Below are 18,410 nucleotides of genomic sequence, written 5' to 3' on the forward strand. Positions count from 1 at the left end.
GGTGCTTGGCACCAGGCTTGACTTCTTCTCGTTGATTGAGAAGCCTAAATCGTGTAGGAGGTCGATAGTCCTTTGAATGTTTGTCCTGCAAATTCCTGGGGTTTCCCCCGTTATGAGCCAGTCGTCCAGATAAGGGTACACTGGGATTGCCTCCCTGCGTAGGTGTGCAGCCGCCACCGCCAGTACCTTGGTGAATACCCTTGGTGCTGAAGCTATGCAGAAGGGCAGTACCTTGAATTGGTAGTGGCGACTGTCCACCTTGAAGCGCAAGTACTTTCTGTGCGCTGGGAACATGGAAATATGAAAATAAGCATCTTTCATATCCAAGGTTGCCATGTAATCCCCCTTTTTTAGGAGGGGGATTACCTCTTGTAGCGTGGTCATACGACATTTTTGGGGCTTGACATACTTGTTGGCAGGCCGTAAGACCAATACTGGGCGCATTGTCAAATCTTTCTTTGGCACAAGGAAGTAAGTTGAATAGATACCCTTGTTTACCTGGTGTCCCGGGACGAGTTCCATCGCGTCCTTTTGTAGAAGAATGGCGATCTCCTCGAGGAGAATCTTCTGATGTTCTAAGGAGTGTACTCTTTGTCGTGGAGGATGGTTCCGGGGATGCTGCAGTAGCTCTATAAAATATCCTGTGGATACTGTTGACAGCACCCATCTGTCTGATGTGATCCCTTCCCAAGCCTGGGTGAAGTTTGAAATGCGTCCCCCTACTGGAGTTGCGTGAGAAGGGACCCTGAACTGAGCGTCACTGCTTTGGTGGAGGCGTGCCGCCTCCTTTGCTGGGGCTGCCTCTGCCTTTACCACAACCTCTCCTATTACCTCTGCCGTAACCCTGGGTAGACTGTTAGTTGTTGTTCCACTGTGTACCCTGCCCCTGGGAATAGTTAGATCCTCTCTGGGAATTTTGGCCACGTGGGCGACGAAAATTACTATTCCCTCTCTGGTTAGGGGGTTTATTGGTTAACTGGCCAAGGGACGAGTGTCTCGTATTCGTCCTTGGCATTTTTCAGTGCTTCTTCGACCGCCTTACCAAACAGATCGGGTTCCACCGGTTTGTCCAACAATGATGCCCGTGTTTCTGCCTTAAAACCAGACTGCCGTAAGCACGCTCTGCCTGCGTAGTCCGCGGCGTCGAAGGTTGCTTTCAAAATGCAACCAGACACGGCTCTACCCTCTGCGGGAATCCGAGCTAATTGGCCCTTTAACGGTTCAGGAGCAGAGGCTATGAGAGCCGCGACTTCTTCCCACTGATGGCAGTTGTAGCTGGCCAACAGGGTGGTGGAGTTAGCAATCCTTGCTTGATAGGCGGACGTTGAGGCTACCTTCCTGCCGAAACCATATAGTTTTTTGCTCTCCTTGTCGGGAGGAGCTTCTGACGAAGACCAGGGTGTCCCAGCCCTCTTACGAGTGTTGGTGACAACTAGGGAGTCTGGCTTCAGATGTCCTCTTATATAGAGAGGGTCAGACTGTGCTGCCCTGAAAAGTTTTTCAACCCTGGGATTGACTGCTCTGGTGAGGTTTGGGTTCACCAGGGACGGATCTATTCTCCGCTGAATGGATTTAAGGATAGGGATGGTCTGGGCAACAGACCTCCTTTCTCCCACTAACTCTTCCGCGAAGTCCCTTTCCTCCTGTACACCGTGGGTGTCAATGTGAAAATGTTCTGCTGCGCGAGCGAGAACCTCATTTAGGAGGGGTTGGTTATCGACCGGGGAGTCGGTAACCAGGGCTTCGTTCTCTACCAGGGAATCTACTCTGTATGTTTCCGGGTCATCCTCTTCTTCCTGGTCCTCATCGTCCCCATAGTAGCCCGTCCCGGTTTGCTCTTCTATCATAACAAATTCTTGGTCTTCACAAAAGGAAGCCTCTCCTTGATACTGTGAGTATGGAGTTGCGTAAGGTTGTACCTTGAAGGGTTCAGACCTCATCGGGGTTTCAAACCGGCCCTTCTTACTCGGGGGGATAGGATCAGTAGACCCTGAGGGTGTGGCCCCTTGTGGATCATACGAGAGGAAATGTTCTGGATTTTTATCATAAAAATCATCTAAAGTAGACATTCTTGACATGACCCTATCTATGTCTTCACTGGACCATTTTTTGGAACTGGGAATGACTCTCTCAGCAAGTCTATGGGATTTATCTTGAGTAGCTTTGCTGGTTGTGGACCTATCAGCAGACCTGGGCTTGTCTGTCTGTTTAGGGGGGGTGGAGTGTTTCCCAGGTGTGGAAGAATGTACAGGTAGTTTCTTCTGCTGTTTTCCCCCCTCCCCGTGCGTAGAAAAATGTTTTCCCTGTCCCTTAGTGGCTCCGGAGTTTTTCGACGCCTGGCGTCGAGGATCGGGAGAGGTGTCCCTGTCCTTCGAGCGTGGGGCCTCGCTGGCTTTAATTGCGGGCTCCGACTCCTGGAGCGTGGCCTGGGGGTGGAAGTCGTCTTCGTCTTCCGACGATCGAACTTCTGTTAGCCTAGGGAGCGAGGCACTCTTGGCAAGAGTGGATGATTGCCTGGAGTCATGCGGCGATCTTGATCGAGAGCGCCCAAGAGGACACCGAATCGGACCGTTCTGTCTGTGCCTCTTTTCGAGAACTCGACGTCGTCGAGTCTCGGTTGGACTTCGTGTGTTTAGTGTGTGTAGTATGTGAAGCGCTTGTGTCGCCGGGGGTCTTCCCCATAGCCGCCCTGCCGGACGACCTTCCGAGGTCGGGGACCTGCGCTCGGCTGTCTTTCGACGCCGTAATGCCCTTGCCGTCCGAAAGTACGGCGTCGCTGCCATCGCTGAAGGCGCCCTCCGCTGCCATGGCCGCCTGTCTGGCGTGGTGGGCCCAACGCTTCGAACGGTCCTTAAGTGTTTAAACCTACTACACGCTCTGCAGTTCGCTTCGGGGTGGTCCCTCGGCAAGCAGAGATTGCACGTGGTGTGCCTGTCGACCCAAGGGTATTTGCGATTGCACTTGGGGCAGAATTGAAAAGGGGTACCCTCCATACGCACCTTGAGGCAGCGGGCTGTTAAGTGTAGGAAATGTATAGGTGTACCTATATACCAAGAGTGTAGAGTATGTACCACCCCCCACTCTCCCTACTTGTGTTGGGGTGGGGAAGGATGTCAATAGATTATTATTTTATATTTTAGCAAAAGTATGGCTAAGGCCAGGGGACTCCGCAAAATGCTTCCGACCAGTATGGCGGAAAAAAACAATCTGAGGATCCTAGACGCGTGAGGGATCTTGGGTACAGTGGACGTCACACTAGGGATAGTATTACTGGCACGCCCTGTGTTGACGCCCATTTTCGAGTTTCGAAAAACAAACTTCCACTAGATGTCGGCCTATGCACAGCATTTGATCTAAGCATATTCCACAAGCCTCAGAAATACATATACATATATACATATATCTCTATCACTCCTTGCCTCTGCTCTCTCCTCCTCCCTCTCTACTCTCTCCCATTCTCCCGTCTCTTCCCTTCCCAGTCGTGCACATTTCTAGATTTATCCTTTCCCACCTACCTTACTCCCCCCTCCCTCATGCTCCCCCCACTTCCCTCCTCCCTCCTCCCTCCTCCCTCGTCCTTTCCCTAATCCTCATGTCTATTCCCTTGCTCAAACCCCTCCCGCGGCCACCCCCTTCCGTTAATTCCCCTCCTTGTCGCCTCAACCTCATCTACTCTCCAATCCAACCTTCCTGGCTAATCAACATTGCTCTATGGAACGCCAGATCTCTTTGCAATAAAACTGCTGCTGTTTTAGATATGTTCTTTCGCCTCAACCTTCACTTCCTTTGTCTAACTGAAACTTGGATCCCACCTCACAATTCTACTGTACCTGCCCCTCTTTCCACCTCTACCTCCTCCTTTTCTCATGTCTCTCGTCTCACTGGTCGTGGTGGCGGTGTTGGTCTACCCTTCCATCCTAAATACCTCCATCTCCCTCTTTGTCCCTCCCTACCTTCTCGTCCTTTGAATACTTGTATAAATCCTTTACTTTCCCTCACCCCATTTCCTTCCTAATAATCTATAAACCTCCTGGTCCCCTCTCTTCCTTTTACGATGATCTTGACCACCTCCTTCCTCTCTCTCTCTCTCTCTCTCTCTCTCGCTCTCTCTCATCTCCCCTTAACCCCTCACTGTTCTCTGTGATTTCAACCTTCACCTTCCTCCTCCTCCTCATCATCATCCTGCTCTTCTCTCCATCCTCGACTCCTACCTACTCTCTCCTCGCCTACTCCCTCTTCTGGCTCCATACTGGATCTCATCTTTAATTCTACTTACTCCTCCTCCCCAGTTTCCTCTCTACTCACCTATCTGTCTGAAAATACTCTGCTCTCCTTCTCCCTTCTTCCCACCTCCGTACCCCTCTCCACTTATTTCACCCATTGTGACCTCCGGAACTTTAACCCTCCTCTCTTCTTTGACACCTGCTCCTCCACCCCTTTTTAATTTCTCTCTCCCTGCTGACCTTGCCCTTTCCTCTGTCCTCCTCTCTCACCTCTAGTGTCGATCAACTCTATCCCGCTCTTCTTTCCAGCCTACTCGTAAGCCTTCTCAACCCTGGCTTTCCCCTCACCTCCTAGCCATGTGGTGTTTCCTCCGTCACCTCTAGCGTTGCTGGTTTCCTCCGTCGCCTCTAGCGTTGCTGCCTCAAATCCCCTACTCTCCCTAACCAAACCTACATTTCATATCACTCACTATATGACTCCTGCCTTAAATCAGCTAAATGCTCCTACTTTTCTAACCTCCTTGACTCCCAAGCTGCTCATCCTCGCCGTATCTTTCAAACCCTCTCTCGTCTCCTCTCCCGCCCCCACCTGATCGCTCTTCTACATCCTCTCTCTCTCTCTCTTTCTATCCGACTTTGCTAACTTATTCTCTGAAAAAATATTTTCTCTTTGCCAAAAAATGATCTCCTCACCTTACTCCCATCCCCCTCCCTACTCGCACTACCCCTCGGATTGCATGTCTGAATTTTCTCCCACCTCTCCCTCTGACGTTTCTCGCCGCCTAACCAATGAACAAGTTACTTTCTTACCTGGTAACATTCTTTCGATGGGATGGTCCGACAACGTATTCCAGATCTATAACAGGTAATCAAAACAGCTGTGCTGCTTCGGAAAACTGTCGGCGTCTGCGTCCTGCGTCGATGACGTCGATATGCTGTCCTCGAGGGCCTCCGTCGAGCCGATGTTATAAGTAGGATGCACAACGCCCGTAGCCTCAGTTGTAGTTTTTTCCTTCAGAAAGTGTGGCACCAATCTTCTGCCAGTATGACCACAGAAAGCCTTGCGGAAACGTAAGCTGCAATTGCATAAGAAATTCTGTAGCGGGGCAGGTAGGGAGGGAGCGATATAGAATACGTCGTCGGACCATCCCATCGAAAGAAAGTTACCAGGTAAGAAAGTAACTTGTTCTTCGAGGGGATTGGGTGTTCCGACATATTCCATATCTATGACAGACTCCCAAAGCAGTACCAACGTATGGAGGAGGGAAAAGAATTTAGAATATAGAAATTTAGAATGCCCAATCAAATTGCAGAATAGAGGACCGCCTTGCCAGAGGCCAGATCCTGCCCATGGATCAAATCTAGGGAGTAGTGTCTTACAAAAGTATGGACCAAAGCCCATGTGGCTGCTTCACAGATGTTAGGAATAGGAACACCTCTCTGCAGGGCAGTAGAGGCAGCCATACCCCTAGTAGGATGGCCCGTAAGCCTACCGGAGGGTCCTTACCCGCCAAGCAGTAACATTCAGAAATTGCCAAGATAATCCATCTAGAGAAAGTCTGCTTAGTAACAGCTTGTCCCAAACGCCTTCCAGCGTATCCTATAAAAAGCTGATCGTCCACTTTGACCCGGGACATGCGTGAAATGTAGAAACTTAAAGCTCTCCTAGGATCCAACCTATGGAGCCTCTCCTCTTCCTTACCAGGATGCGGAGGAGGATAGAATGCCGGAAGAATGACCTTCTGGCTTAAATGAAATTCCGACACCACTTTTGGAAGAAAGGAAGGACGAACCCCAAGGACAACCCTGTCCTTATCAAACACTGAAGGGTGGCTTAACAGAAAGTGCCTGCAACTCACTCACTCTGCGAGCGGAAGTGACCGCAACTAAAAATACAGTTTTAAGGGTCAACAGTCTCAAAGGACAAGAATGTAAAGGCTCAAATGGAGCACCCATTAGAAACATGAGAACAAGGTTCAATTCCCAACCAGGCACCTGGAAAGGTGATGGAGGGAACACATTAGTGAGCCCTTTCAGAAACTGAGAAATTAAAGGAATTTTGAAATAAGAACACACCTCAGACGATTGCTTAAATATGGACAGCGCCGCCAGGTAACCTTTAATGGTACCCACTTGCAGGCCCTTGTGGGCTAAAGAAAGCAAAAAAGAAAGAACCACAGGAATGTCACATGAGGAAGGATCCACATTCTTAGCCCTGCACCAGTCGCAGAACTTTCTCCGAAAGCAACACCTCCATCACGTCTTCAGGGAGGTTCCAATCCTTATACCTCAACCTTTCAGAAGCCAAGCGTGAAGGTTGAGGGATCTGACTCTGGATGGAGAACCTGACTCCCCCCTCCCGTGAGAGCAGATAGTCTTCGTAGGGAAGACGGCGTGGAGGGCAGATGGACAAGTCAAGAAGTTCTGGGTACCACGTTCTCCGGGCCCATGCCGGAGCAATGAGGATCATCCGGGAACCGCACCTCTGTAACCTCTGCAGCACTTGCGGGATGACGGGGACTGGAGGAAACGCGTACAGCAGTGGGAAGGACCACTCCACCACGAGCGTGTCCCCTAAGGCTCCTCTTGGAGGAAATTCAGGCAAGCAGAACCTTTCGCACTTCCTGTTGACACTGGAGGCAAAGAGATCCACTTGTGGGGTCCCCCAAAGGGCAAAGATCTCCAGGGGAATCTCCTGAGCCAGCTCCCACTCGTGAGAGCGCGCTCTGCCTGCTCAGAGCGTCCGCCTTCTTGTTTTCGTCTCCGGCCAGATGAACTGCAGAGATCGAAATTTCCTGCTGCATGGCCCAGAACCAGAGCTGCACCGCCTCCCTGCACAGAGGAAGTGACCCCCCCCCACCCCTTTTTGTTGAGGTAGTGCATGGCCACTGTGTTGTCCGTCAGGATCAGGACATTCTTCCCTCGGACAGTCAGCAGAAAAGCCTTCAGGGCAAGCCCTACGGCCCTCAGCTCCAACACATTGATATTGAGTCTGGACTCCGACGGAGACGAACGACCGCTGACTCAGCTCGTTGCCATGAGCTCCACATCCCGTGAGGGATGCGTCCGTCACGATCGTCGCCTCCAGCCAGGGTAGCCAAAATGGAGCCCCCTTCATCAGATTGCCTTCGCCGGCCGACCACAGAAGGTCCTGGGCGACCGAGGGCAGCACCTGAACGGGGTCCTACATCCTGCCGGAGGACTGACCACTGCATCTTGAGAGCCCACTGTAGAGATCTCATCCGCAGACGAGCCTCTGGCACCAAAAGAATGCAGGATGCCATGAGGCCGAGCAACCTCAAGAACTCTAACGCTGGGAGACTCTGGGCATGTTGAAACTTGTGCACCATCTGCAGAATGTGAAGAGCCCTCACCTGGCGAGGGAAACACTGCCCCAGGGATGTGTTTGTTGTACTGGAGCCGCTGGGTTGGCATCAAGTGGGACTTCTTTAAGTTGAGGGAGAAGCCCAGCCTGTGAAGGGAGTGGCAGGTGACTGACAGATGATCCAGGACTAGCTCCGGAGAGCGCACTTTGATCAACCAATTGTCCAGGTAGAAGGGTAGAGTCGCCAACCACGAACTTCAGGTACTTCTTGTGCTTGGGATGAATCAGCACATGAAAGTAAGCGTCCTTGAGGTCAAGAGACACCAATCAGTCCTGAAGTTGAAGGGCCTGGAGGACTTGAGAGAGAGTAACCATCTTGAACTTGTCCTTCTTGAGGAGCTTGTTCAAACCATGCAAGTCCATGATGGGTCTCAATCCCCAGTCTTTCTTCGGAATCAAAAAATAAGGGGAATACCATCCCTTGTCCCTCTCCGCTACAGGCACCAGTTCTATGGCGCCTTTCTCCAGCAGGGATTTGATTTCCTGCGCAAGGAGCGGATCCAGACTCTTCAAAGAGAGCTTCCCCGGTGGATTGTCTTGAGGCCACTGCCGGAAAGGAAGACAGTAGCCGTGGGCTATGATCTCCAGAACCCACACATCTGAAGTAATGGCATGCCATTCTACAAGATGCTGCGCCAGCCTTCCCCCAGCCGGCGAACCATGGGACATGGCCTCATGACTGAGCTGAAGCGGCTGCTGCAGTGCCCGAGGGCAAAGAGGCAACTGCTCGAGTGGCCTTGGCACCTCGAGTACCCCGTTTTCCACCTCTGGTACTCCTACATTGGCCTCTTTGACTTGCAGCTCCCCTCGATTTACCAAAGGTCGAGTAATATCGAAAGAACCTCCCCTCCATTGCTGTCCCCTAGGACGAAGGACGAAAAGGCGGAGGGTTGGCGAACTGCAGTGCTCTCGTCCGCCTTGCTGCCAAAAAGATGGTCATCATCAAAGGGCATGTTGAGAAGCCGGGCTTGTACATCCGGAGCAAACCCCGACTTCCTCAACGACGCAAATCTGCGCATCACGGTGCCCGTCGCCATGGACCGGGCGACAGTCCGCCACGTCCAAACCCGACTGAATGGATTCACACATGGCCTCCTTGCCATCCTGTACAAGAGCACGAAAACCATCCCGTTACTCCCCTTCGGGAATATGTTCAGCCGCTAAGGAAACACAATTCCACAGAGTACGAGTGAAACGTGCTAAGGCACACACAGAGTTGACTGCTTTCAAAGCCATACCCCCTGAAGAAAACACTTTCTTCGCCCAACCGTCAAAACGCTTGCCGTCCCTATCAGAAGGGATGGTAGGGTAAGAAACCGGTTTAGCCGGTGCCGTGGCCGCCTGCACCACCAAACTCTCCGGAGTAGGGTGCACAGACAAGTAGCCATGGTCGCCACTGGCGGGGGGGTATTTTCTCGGCAACAACTTCCCTACTGCCGGGAGACTCTCCGGAGCAGTCCAAGCTGCAGCCACCCTTCTTTGCAAGGCCATATGGAATGGCAGAACTGGGTCAATTGGTGGACCTAGGGCCAGGATATCTGTCAGGTCATCCTGCAGAAAATCCACTGGGGGCGCAGACCACCCCAAGTACTCAGACACCCTTGACATAAGCCGCTGGTACTAAGACTCGGCGTGCATACCAGGCTCAGGCCTACCAAACTTCACCTCCAGGGAGGTGTCCAGACCACTGGCGTCGTGCAACGACTGACGCAGGTCTTCAATCTGGCTATGACCAGACAATATTTTGTCAGGTACCTCATCAGGAACCAAACCTTCCTCGGACCCTTCTTCCACCTCAGAAATATAATCCAGAGGCTGGAATGGAGGCACAGAAAAAGGGACAAATACATTTTTGGACTTGGCCAGAGCCTTTTTCAGGGGTTCCACCGTGCCACGGGGTACCTCAGACAAAGCATCCTCAAAAGGCATCGATGGAATTAAAGCCGACGGCCTCGACAGTCCTGGAGGGCGTTGCCCCGAGCATGTCCTTCGACGGCCTCGGCGCCAATGGCGTCAAGTGTTTCCTCGGAGCCAGAGCCTCGAGTGAACCTCTCGACGGACATGGAGCCGATGGCATCGACGTCTTCAAAGAAGACCTCACAGGCTCAGACGGTCTCGAGGGTGTCGAGGACCGGGCATGGCTAGAGCAATCCACCTTGTCCGATTGAGACCTCGAAGGTTCTCGATGATCGCGCCGACCACCCGAGCCCGAAGGCGTGCAAGCGGTGGCTCTAGCATGGTCACGGCCGGCTTCTCTCGAAGGCGCAGACGGACCGGAACCCTGTGATTCAAAAATCACCAACATTTTCTTGCAAAATGCCTCCCATTCTGCAGGAGTAAAGTGCTTGTTGGGACAGCAACCCGCTGACAGGCGGAGTCCACGGACGAGGAAGGTGACCGGCGACAGCGCTTCCGCGAGTGCCTCGAAGAGGCAGAGGAATGGCGGGACCCACTCCGGGTCCGAGACCCCCCCTGGACTTATGCCGACAACGCAGAGAGTCCCACCTCGAATCGTCGGTCGAAATTCCAGTGGACCTCTGCTTATGGAGTTTGGAAACCCTACCTACCGAAAGCTGCTTCTTCCGCTCCCGCAAGGCCTTCGAAGTGAGCGACTGGCATTCGTTACAATTGTCCGTAGAGTGGTCCTCCCCGAGGCACCAGAGGCAGGCGTTGTGCGGGTCTGTCAGCGACATCTTGGAACCGCAGTCCCAACACTTCTTGAAACCCGACCGTGGGACGGAAGAAAAGGAAGACATGATACAATCTTCACAAACCAAGTTCGAAGAACCGATAGAAACTCAGAAGAAACGAGGCGCGGCGAGATCTCCGAAGCGAACACGTTCGCGTAAAAAACGGAACTGAGGCTACGGGCGTCGTGTGTCCTACTTATAACATCCGGTGACGCCAGCTCGACTGAGGCCCTCGAGGACAGCGTATTGACGCAGTCGCCGAAAATGTTCAGAAGCAGCACAGCTGTAGTGATAACCTGTAATAGATGTGGAATACGTCGGAGGACCCAATCCCCCTCGAATCCCACCCTACTGCCGCCCCTTCTGATCCCATCCCTACCCTTCTTATTCCCAAGGTTTACCCCCCCCTTTATTCCCCATTTCACCTCCTTCTTAAACACTTGTCTCTCCGCGGCCACCTTTCCTACGGCCTTCAAGCATGCCACCATTATCACTATCCTTATAAAGTCTTCTGCTAATCCCCTTCTTACATCTAACTCGCCCAATCTCACTTCTACCTTTTCTCTCTAAATTACTTAAACGCCTAGCCTATTCTCCACTTTCAACCTTTATCTCCAACCACTCTTCCTCCTTCTCAATCTGGCTTCCGCCCCAACCACTCCACTGATTCTGCTCTTACCTGTGTCGTTAACTCCCTCCTTACAGCTCGCTATGCTAAACAATCCTCTATCCTCATCCTCCTTGACCTCTACGCTGCTTTTGATACTGTCGATCACCCCTTACTTCTCAATACTCTTTCCTCCTTTGGCTTCCAAGGCTCAGTCCTTAACTGGCTCTCCTCTTACCTTTCACAGTGCTCATTCACCGCCACTTGGGGCGGACGTACCTCCTCCACCTTCCCTCTGGACTACAGCGTTCCACCAGGCTCCGTCGTCGGACCCTTCTTATTCTCTCTCTATACCTCATTTCTCGCTCCTTTCCTCTCATCATTCGGTATTTCTCACCATTTTTATGCTGATACTCAGCTCTTCCTCTCCTTTTCATTGTTCTCTCCTGAACTACATCTAAATCTGTCCTGTCTCACCACCATTAAAAATTGGATGTCCTCTTACTATCTCTCTTAATACTGACAAGACTGAGGTATTCTTCCCTTCTAACACAATTCCTCCTCCCTCTCCCTCCATTCATTCATTTTCCCCCTTCTAACCTTCCGATTTCCTCTCATGCCCAGAATCTAGGAGTCTACTTTGTCTCATCCCTGTCCTTTACTCACCATATTTCCCTTACGTCTCACTCTTGTCGCTACCACCTCTTCAGTGCGAAATGTCTGAGCATTGTCTTCATTTCCAGCCAATTTCAGAGACATTTTCCTGTGTCCACTCACCGAAACACGTCGCCAACAACAGTTGTCATACCTTCTCACGTTCCCACAGACAGGTGTCCTGACGAAAACGGTACCTCAAATGTGTGGGTGCACCTACTGGGAGCGCAAAAGGAAAAGGGTAACTCCAAGCCTTTCGCCACAGCACATTTTATTAATGTGGGCAACCTACAGATTTGGGCCTAGGGTGTCGAAGCCAGCAAGGAAACCAGGAAACCCCATGCATCTCTGAAAAGAGGACACCTGTGGGAATCCACAGAGGTCTGACTTGCGCAAATCGGCCCAGAATCTACTACCCAGAACCCCCGGCAAAGTCCAAATATGGGGGTAAAAAACACAATTTCCAGACATTTCACTCTGCTCACCCACCGAAACACGCTGCCAACAACAGATGTCATACCTTCCCGCGTTCCCACAGGTGTCCCAACGAAAACAGTACCTCACATGTGTGGGTTCACCAATCTAGCCGCAAAGGGAAACGGCTAACCCACTGGTAACCACAAAAGGGCTTGGGGAGATAACCTACAGATTTGGGCCTAGGGTGTCCAAGCCACCAAGGAAAACTGGGAACCCCCTGCATTTCTGAACAGAGGGCACCAGTGAGAATCCACAGAGGTCTAACTTGCGTGAAGCGGACCAGAATGTTTTACCCAGAACCCCCGACAAATTGAAAAATGTGGTTTTTATGGCACATTTCAGACTTTACCGGGGCTTCTGGGTAAATAAATTCTGGGCCGATTTGCGCAAATCATACCTCTGCAGATTCCCACGGGTGTCCTCTTTTCGGAAATGCATGGGGTTCCCTGTTTTCCTTGGTGACTTGGACACCCGAGGCCCATATCTGTATGGTGTGCCCGTCTGCAGAAAGTGTGAAATTCACGTGTCAAAATAGACTTGGGGTTACCTGTGTTTTAGGCTTTCCCCTTCACGCCCAGGTAGGTGCACCCACACATGTGAGGTACCGTTTTCATCGGGACACCTGTGGGAACGCGGGAAGGTATAACATTTGTTGTGTTTGTGTGGTTTTTATAACGTTTTGACCCATTTGCTGGTGCCCTTTGTCACACAACCCTTTCATTTCCCAAATGTGCCCTACATTTAGTCGCTGCTTTAGGCACCATACACTTTTGTAACATGCATAAGTCACCTACCCTTGAAAAGGTCTGCCTGTGCGCTTTCAAAAAAAAGTATGCTTGCTGTTCCTCACCACATTGGTTTCCTGATTTACACATGCTAAGTGCGTCTTTTCAGGACGTAAGCATAAAACTCCTGTGTACCATGGCTCAGTGTTTGGCTTGTGGTATTGTTTGTTTTGTAAAACACCACACAAAATGTGCGCTTACCTAACTGCAAGAGTCGAGGGAATGTAACAGAGCATTGCTTTTCTCAAAATTCATAGAAGCCATTGCTGTACCAAGCCAACCATGTCCAACACACCTTTATTTTCGGTCATTTTCCCGCTTTTCCCCCAATCTATGGCATTTTCCCCTACCTAGTTGTTGCCCCTTCCTAAACTTGGAATTTGGTCTACTTTTCAGAAATATATGCCTTTCTGTCCTCCAATTCGGCTTTCCTACCCTTTTCTTCCATTCCGTCCATGCATGTCCAATTGGCCAAAATCGCCTACCTCTCACAAAACGGTTGATAACCACATCAAAAAAATGTTTTTTTCGTTTCTCAACCTGTCCCTGAAAGCCAGAAAATTGGGGAATTCAGCAAAGCAAACCATTTGTTCCTAGCTATTACAAGGAAAAAAAGCCACAGGCTTCTTTGTACATCATTCTATTCACATTTTTTGAAAAAACACAACATTTTCGCCCTTTTTTGCTTATTTTCTCTCACCCACCTACATCAACCTAGGATTCCTGGGTGGCGTTACGACCGCCTACATGTGGGAAAAAAATTGAGCCAAATTTGGCCGAGATATCTCACCTAACAAAAAAGTTGCAAGCCATTGAAAGGCCACATACCAAAATCACCAAAAAAGGCCTTGGCACTGGGGGGAAATACCCATGGCACTTCGAGAGTTAATCTCCTCCCTTATCTTTTCTCGTCTTTGCTACTGTTCTTCTCTCTTTTTCGGTCTCTATGCCTCCCATCTTGCCCCCCTTAAATCCCTCTACCACTCTGCCATCCGTACCCAGTCTTCTCTCCCCATGATTCCAACTCACTTTCCAACCTAGGCTGGCTTCCTTTCCATTCCCAACTTAAATTTCACTTCCTGCCTTTAAATCTCTTCATGACCTCGCCCCTCCTTACCTCTCTTCTCTTCCCTCATTCTATACCCCCTCTCGCTCACTTTGTTCTGCTGATCTCTTCTTACTTTCCACCCCCCTCCCACTACCTTGTGCCTCCTTTTGTTTCTGCTTTCAGCTCCTTGCCCCCCTAGATTGGAACTCCCTTTCACTATCCGCTCCACTGCCACCTATTCCTCCTTGAAAGCACTCCTTCTCCACTCCCCTCACCGACACCTTTTCTCTCTCCTTCCAACACCCTCTTCCTGGTTTCTTTATCTTCCCGGTCTCCCCATGATCTCCATCCTCCCTCCTACTCCTGCTACTCCCTGCAATCTCTCCCTTTTCTCCTTCCCCTCCATTCTTCTTCCACATGCTGTTTTTCTGGTTTGTCTCATATATACTGTTATTGCTTCTATGTTCCATGTTCCTGTGTTAAACTGTAAAGTGCTTTGGATTAAAGCGCTATAAACAATAAAACACAAATTCATAGTATGCTTTTGAATTGAGAGTTCCTCTTTCATTTGCGGGTGTGGATTCTTGGAGTACATCCTATCCAATCACTCCCACTGGCGTATCTACATTCACACTGATAGATTCTGGGTACCACAATCTCTAGGTCCGACCCGCTGGTAAAATTTCAAACTCATTACTCTATTAGAGCATGTAGCCCATCTCCCATCATTCCACCCCATCCATATGTAGGAACCAAGCTAGCGCCAACAATAAAAGGAAAAAGGCGTACTCACATTTTCCCAAAAAGTAAAATGAGTATCAGATGTACTTAATTCTTCAGAAAGCACTATTCCGTGGGAAATCCAAAAGAGAACCAGTCTGTATTAAATCTGCTAATCGCAATAACACAGCAAAGATAATTCAATGCTACAATGAAACTAGCAGACACCCAATCCCATACATCAAAAGAACTGTTGAACCCTCAAGTTATTTATTTTTTTAAAAAAGAGAAAAAGACAATTCAATGTTGATATTAGGAGAAAAACAGACTGTAGACTTCCAAACAGAAATCTACTACTTCATGTTTACCAAGAACTAAAACTATAAATCGGCTTAAGTTGCCATGTACCATGATTAGAGAAAAACAGTTCATTTTGCAATCAAACAGCACCTGAATTGTAAACCTTTTTTTAAAATGTGATTAGCCACATCAAGACCATTCAGAGTTGACAATTAAACAAGGCTTACCTGGTAGAGCTCCTCTAGGTTGTATTTAATCGAAGTGCTACTTTCTATCGCACTCACTGCTTCATGAAGTTTCTGCCATGTATCCTGAGTGTAATTGTCTGGCAGTTTAGGTCGATCTGCAAAACAAAAAAAATATGTTTATGTAGTAAGAGTAGCAAACCAATAGCTCTTCTTCCATAAACTTAAGTGAATCAATCATGTCAAGTAACTTAATGATTTTAATGTTGATGTAATTACAGTGCTTAAGGTTTGTATTAATGACCAGATGCACAATAAAGAGGGAAAAAAAGTAAATACGGTGTGGTCACGATGTCACATTACCTTGCATAACACCTATGTTGGAATTCACCTGAAGCCTTCATTAGAGTGACAACAAGGTCAATTACAGTTGGTTGCTATTTTTCTTTGTTCCATTGCTTTTTTAAACATTAAAATAAAAAATAGATGCCATCATCGCATTCTTTCATGGCTTTAGAAGATTAACCATTTAACTGTCCTTAAGACGTAAAGGAAGGAGGGGGATAAGTGTGCCTCAAGTCCCAGAGAACACAACCAAAACCTATTTTCCTCGTACCCGTCTGGATGTCTGGAGAGTATGAATCAAAGGTTTAGTGGAACAAAGACAATTCCTATGCACACTGTTGCTTTTCAGACTTCAAATGCACATTACAATCCAATCTGAAGCATTTTCAAAAGAAAAGCTGTAGATTTGTTTGCATAGTAGGACCCCATGTGGTCCCCCTCAAAAACCCCCATTAAAAAAAAAAGTAAATTTTCAGCAGCAACATTCCCAACATGCAGCCAGGAAGTTTAAAGTGGGGGTTGGGGATGTAGCCTTTGGACAGTACTTAAATTGCCAAATGCAGATGGGGAAATAAGGTTAGATGTAAAATAAAAAAAATAAACACTCCCTCACCCCATATTTATGGAACTCCTTAAATGTATGCTAGCTTTAAACGAATCAGTAATATATAAACGGACAGGAGACATTGCAGACATTTATACAAACAACAAGAAGCTTATTTTCAGGACTGTAAATGGAAATTTGGGCTTGGAGGAAAGACATTTCAACATTTTAAGGTATCGGGACGGATCCCCCCCCCCCAAGACATAACCATCTCTCATCCCCAGGTCAGCTACCTGAGGTTTGATGCCAAGTCAGATCTGGCGTGGAAACTCTAGAGGTCGTCATAGATGCACACTACCAGGGGGAAAGTAATGTGCTATTGCACAAGACCGGGCCACACAAATATACAATCTAGATTTTGGTCAAGCAGACAGAACCCGACCCTGTCCTCCCCGACCAATTCGGACGACATTGCCACCAGGTCATACCTCACGTTTGCACAAAGAAACAACCAAAATATGGCAGAAGCTTTAGATATAACGATCCCTGGAGACAAGGGCCTTTAACAAAGTGGGCGCGTTTTTTTTTTAAATAATAAAAAAAAGGCTCCACTCTAGGCAGTTATATTGAGAAAGATGGTACCTGAAGGAGTCAACTAGTCATCCTTCTGAGTCACTGTAGGCTAGTTGAGGAACTAGCCCATTCCCTCCCAACAGCAGGTCATCAGGGAATAGGGAAGACCCAGGATCAAGTCCTGAACGAATTGTACTGGCCCAGTGTTTATGCCAAAGTCCAGAGCTATGTGGCCAACTGTGAAAGCAGCAAAGAGGGCCTGAAATAACCGCCACCAAAAATACAGCCCTCCAGGTCACGAGACTAATGGCCACCGTGGACAAGGGTTCAAATTGCTTGTGTGCCAGGGCAGCGAGGGCAACAGAGTTCCCAGCTAGGTTAAGGCCCTGTGACCACGCTTCTATGTCATTATTTTGACTTGAGGACCTGGGACCAGAGCTCCATGTCATTATTTCGATTTTTGTAGGTCGCCTTACCAAAAGACAGATTTGTTTTCCAGATGATTTTAGGCAACCCTCAAAAAACGAAATAATGAAATTTCTTCGCCCCCCCCCCCCCACCCTCTCTGCCCGGATGTACTCCAAATGGGGCAGTTTCACCCCCTGAACCTCTGGCAGCCCCTGCCGCCTCCCTCCCTTCAGTCCCACGATCCCCCACCAAAACACACACAAATACGAAAACCCAACACACACATACGCATATATAAACGTATTCGTTCCCCGTCGAGGCCGCTTCCAGGTCCTGGCATGTCCGTCAGCCCCTGCGTGCAGTCGTGTGCATCGCAGGGGCTGGCAGTACGATTTAGAAAGACCGCTCTGTGTGTGCACAGAACTGTATTCCTAAATAATTTCTTTTTTTTTTTTTTTTAAAGTTCTCTTGACCCAATACCTTGACCACAGGGAACAAACGTCACCTCACCACCATGTTGGAGAGGGAGAAAGAGTCCCTCTACACATTCCTGTAAGCTGGAACTGCTGACCGATATGTGCAACAAGAGTCGACAGAAATGCCAGAAGTTGTTAGGTCAGACATAAAACAGGACAGAGTCTAGGCTCCATCAAGACACCATCAGGAAAAACGTGAGACGCCATGATCTCCAGATTTTCCGTAGACAATTGCAGATGTCTGAAGGTCAGCTCCTCAGGAGCCTAGCCAACAACTGAAGAGACTGTGGCGAAGAGTGCCATCTCCATTTTGAGCCCGCAGGTCCAGTCTCAGAAGCAGGCCCAGAGGAGAGTGGACAAGCCTCCTGAGGTTTAAGAACCAGAATCTGGCTGGCCACAACGGAACCACCAGGATCATTGTGCACAAACCAGTCACCATGTACTTCCTTAGCAGCTTGCAAATCAGAGGAAATGCAGCAAATTAGTATGGTCAGATTCTCACAGGAGACAGACCACCTCCATGGTATCGGTCTGCTCAACCGTGGAGAAAACCACGGACATCTTGTAATGAGGGGGACAAAGCAAACTCATCCACCAGAGGAAATTCCCACCTCCCTAAAATCTGCGTAACCACCTCAGAATGAAGTTCCATTTGTGAACATTCACCTCTAGCCTGGAGAGGGCATCCTCCTTTCGACTGTCCTCCATAGAAAATGCAGGGCCTGAACATCCTGAGTAATTGCTCACTCTGATAGCTCGACCATCACCATGGCCAGCTGATGGGATCCAGGAACTCCCACTCATTCAGGTAAAACATAGCTGGGGTGTTGTCCATCAGTACCTGGATGCAACAGCCCCAGGTGGCTAGGAGGAAGGCGTTTAATATGGCTAGAATCTCCAGTAGATTGATATGAAGGGCAGGTTGCCTGGATGCACACCTGTTCTGAACCAGAAGGTCTCCAAGCATTGCACTACCACTCAATAGAGAGG

The 18,410-nt window shown here is 49.3% G+C and overlaps 1 protein-coding gene across 1 annotated transcript in view; it reads right to left on the minus strand.

The window, feature by feature from the left end:
- Positions 1–18,410, minus strand: part of CUL4A (cullin 4A) — a 2,221,838-nt gene that overhangs the window by 2,076,966 nt on the left and 126,462 nt on the right. The window contains exon 2 of the mRNA XM_069637151.1: positions 15,117–15,232. Coding sequence (XP_069493252.1) covers positions 15,117–15,232 — 116 coding nt within the window. The remainder of the gene's footprint in view (positions 1–15,116; positions 15,233–18,410) is intronic.

Source organism: Ambystoma mexicanum, chromosome 7p (assembly GCF_040938575.1).
Source record: "Ambystoma mexicanum isolate Mex_15411 chromosome 7p, UKY_AmexF1_1, whole genome shotgun sequence".
Classification (NCBI taxonomy): Eukaryota; Metazoa; Chordata; class Amphibia; order Caudata; family Ambystomatidae; genus Ambystoma; species Ambystoma mexicanum.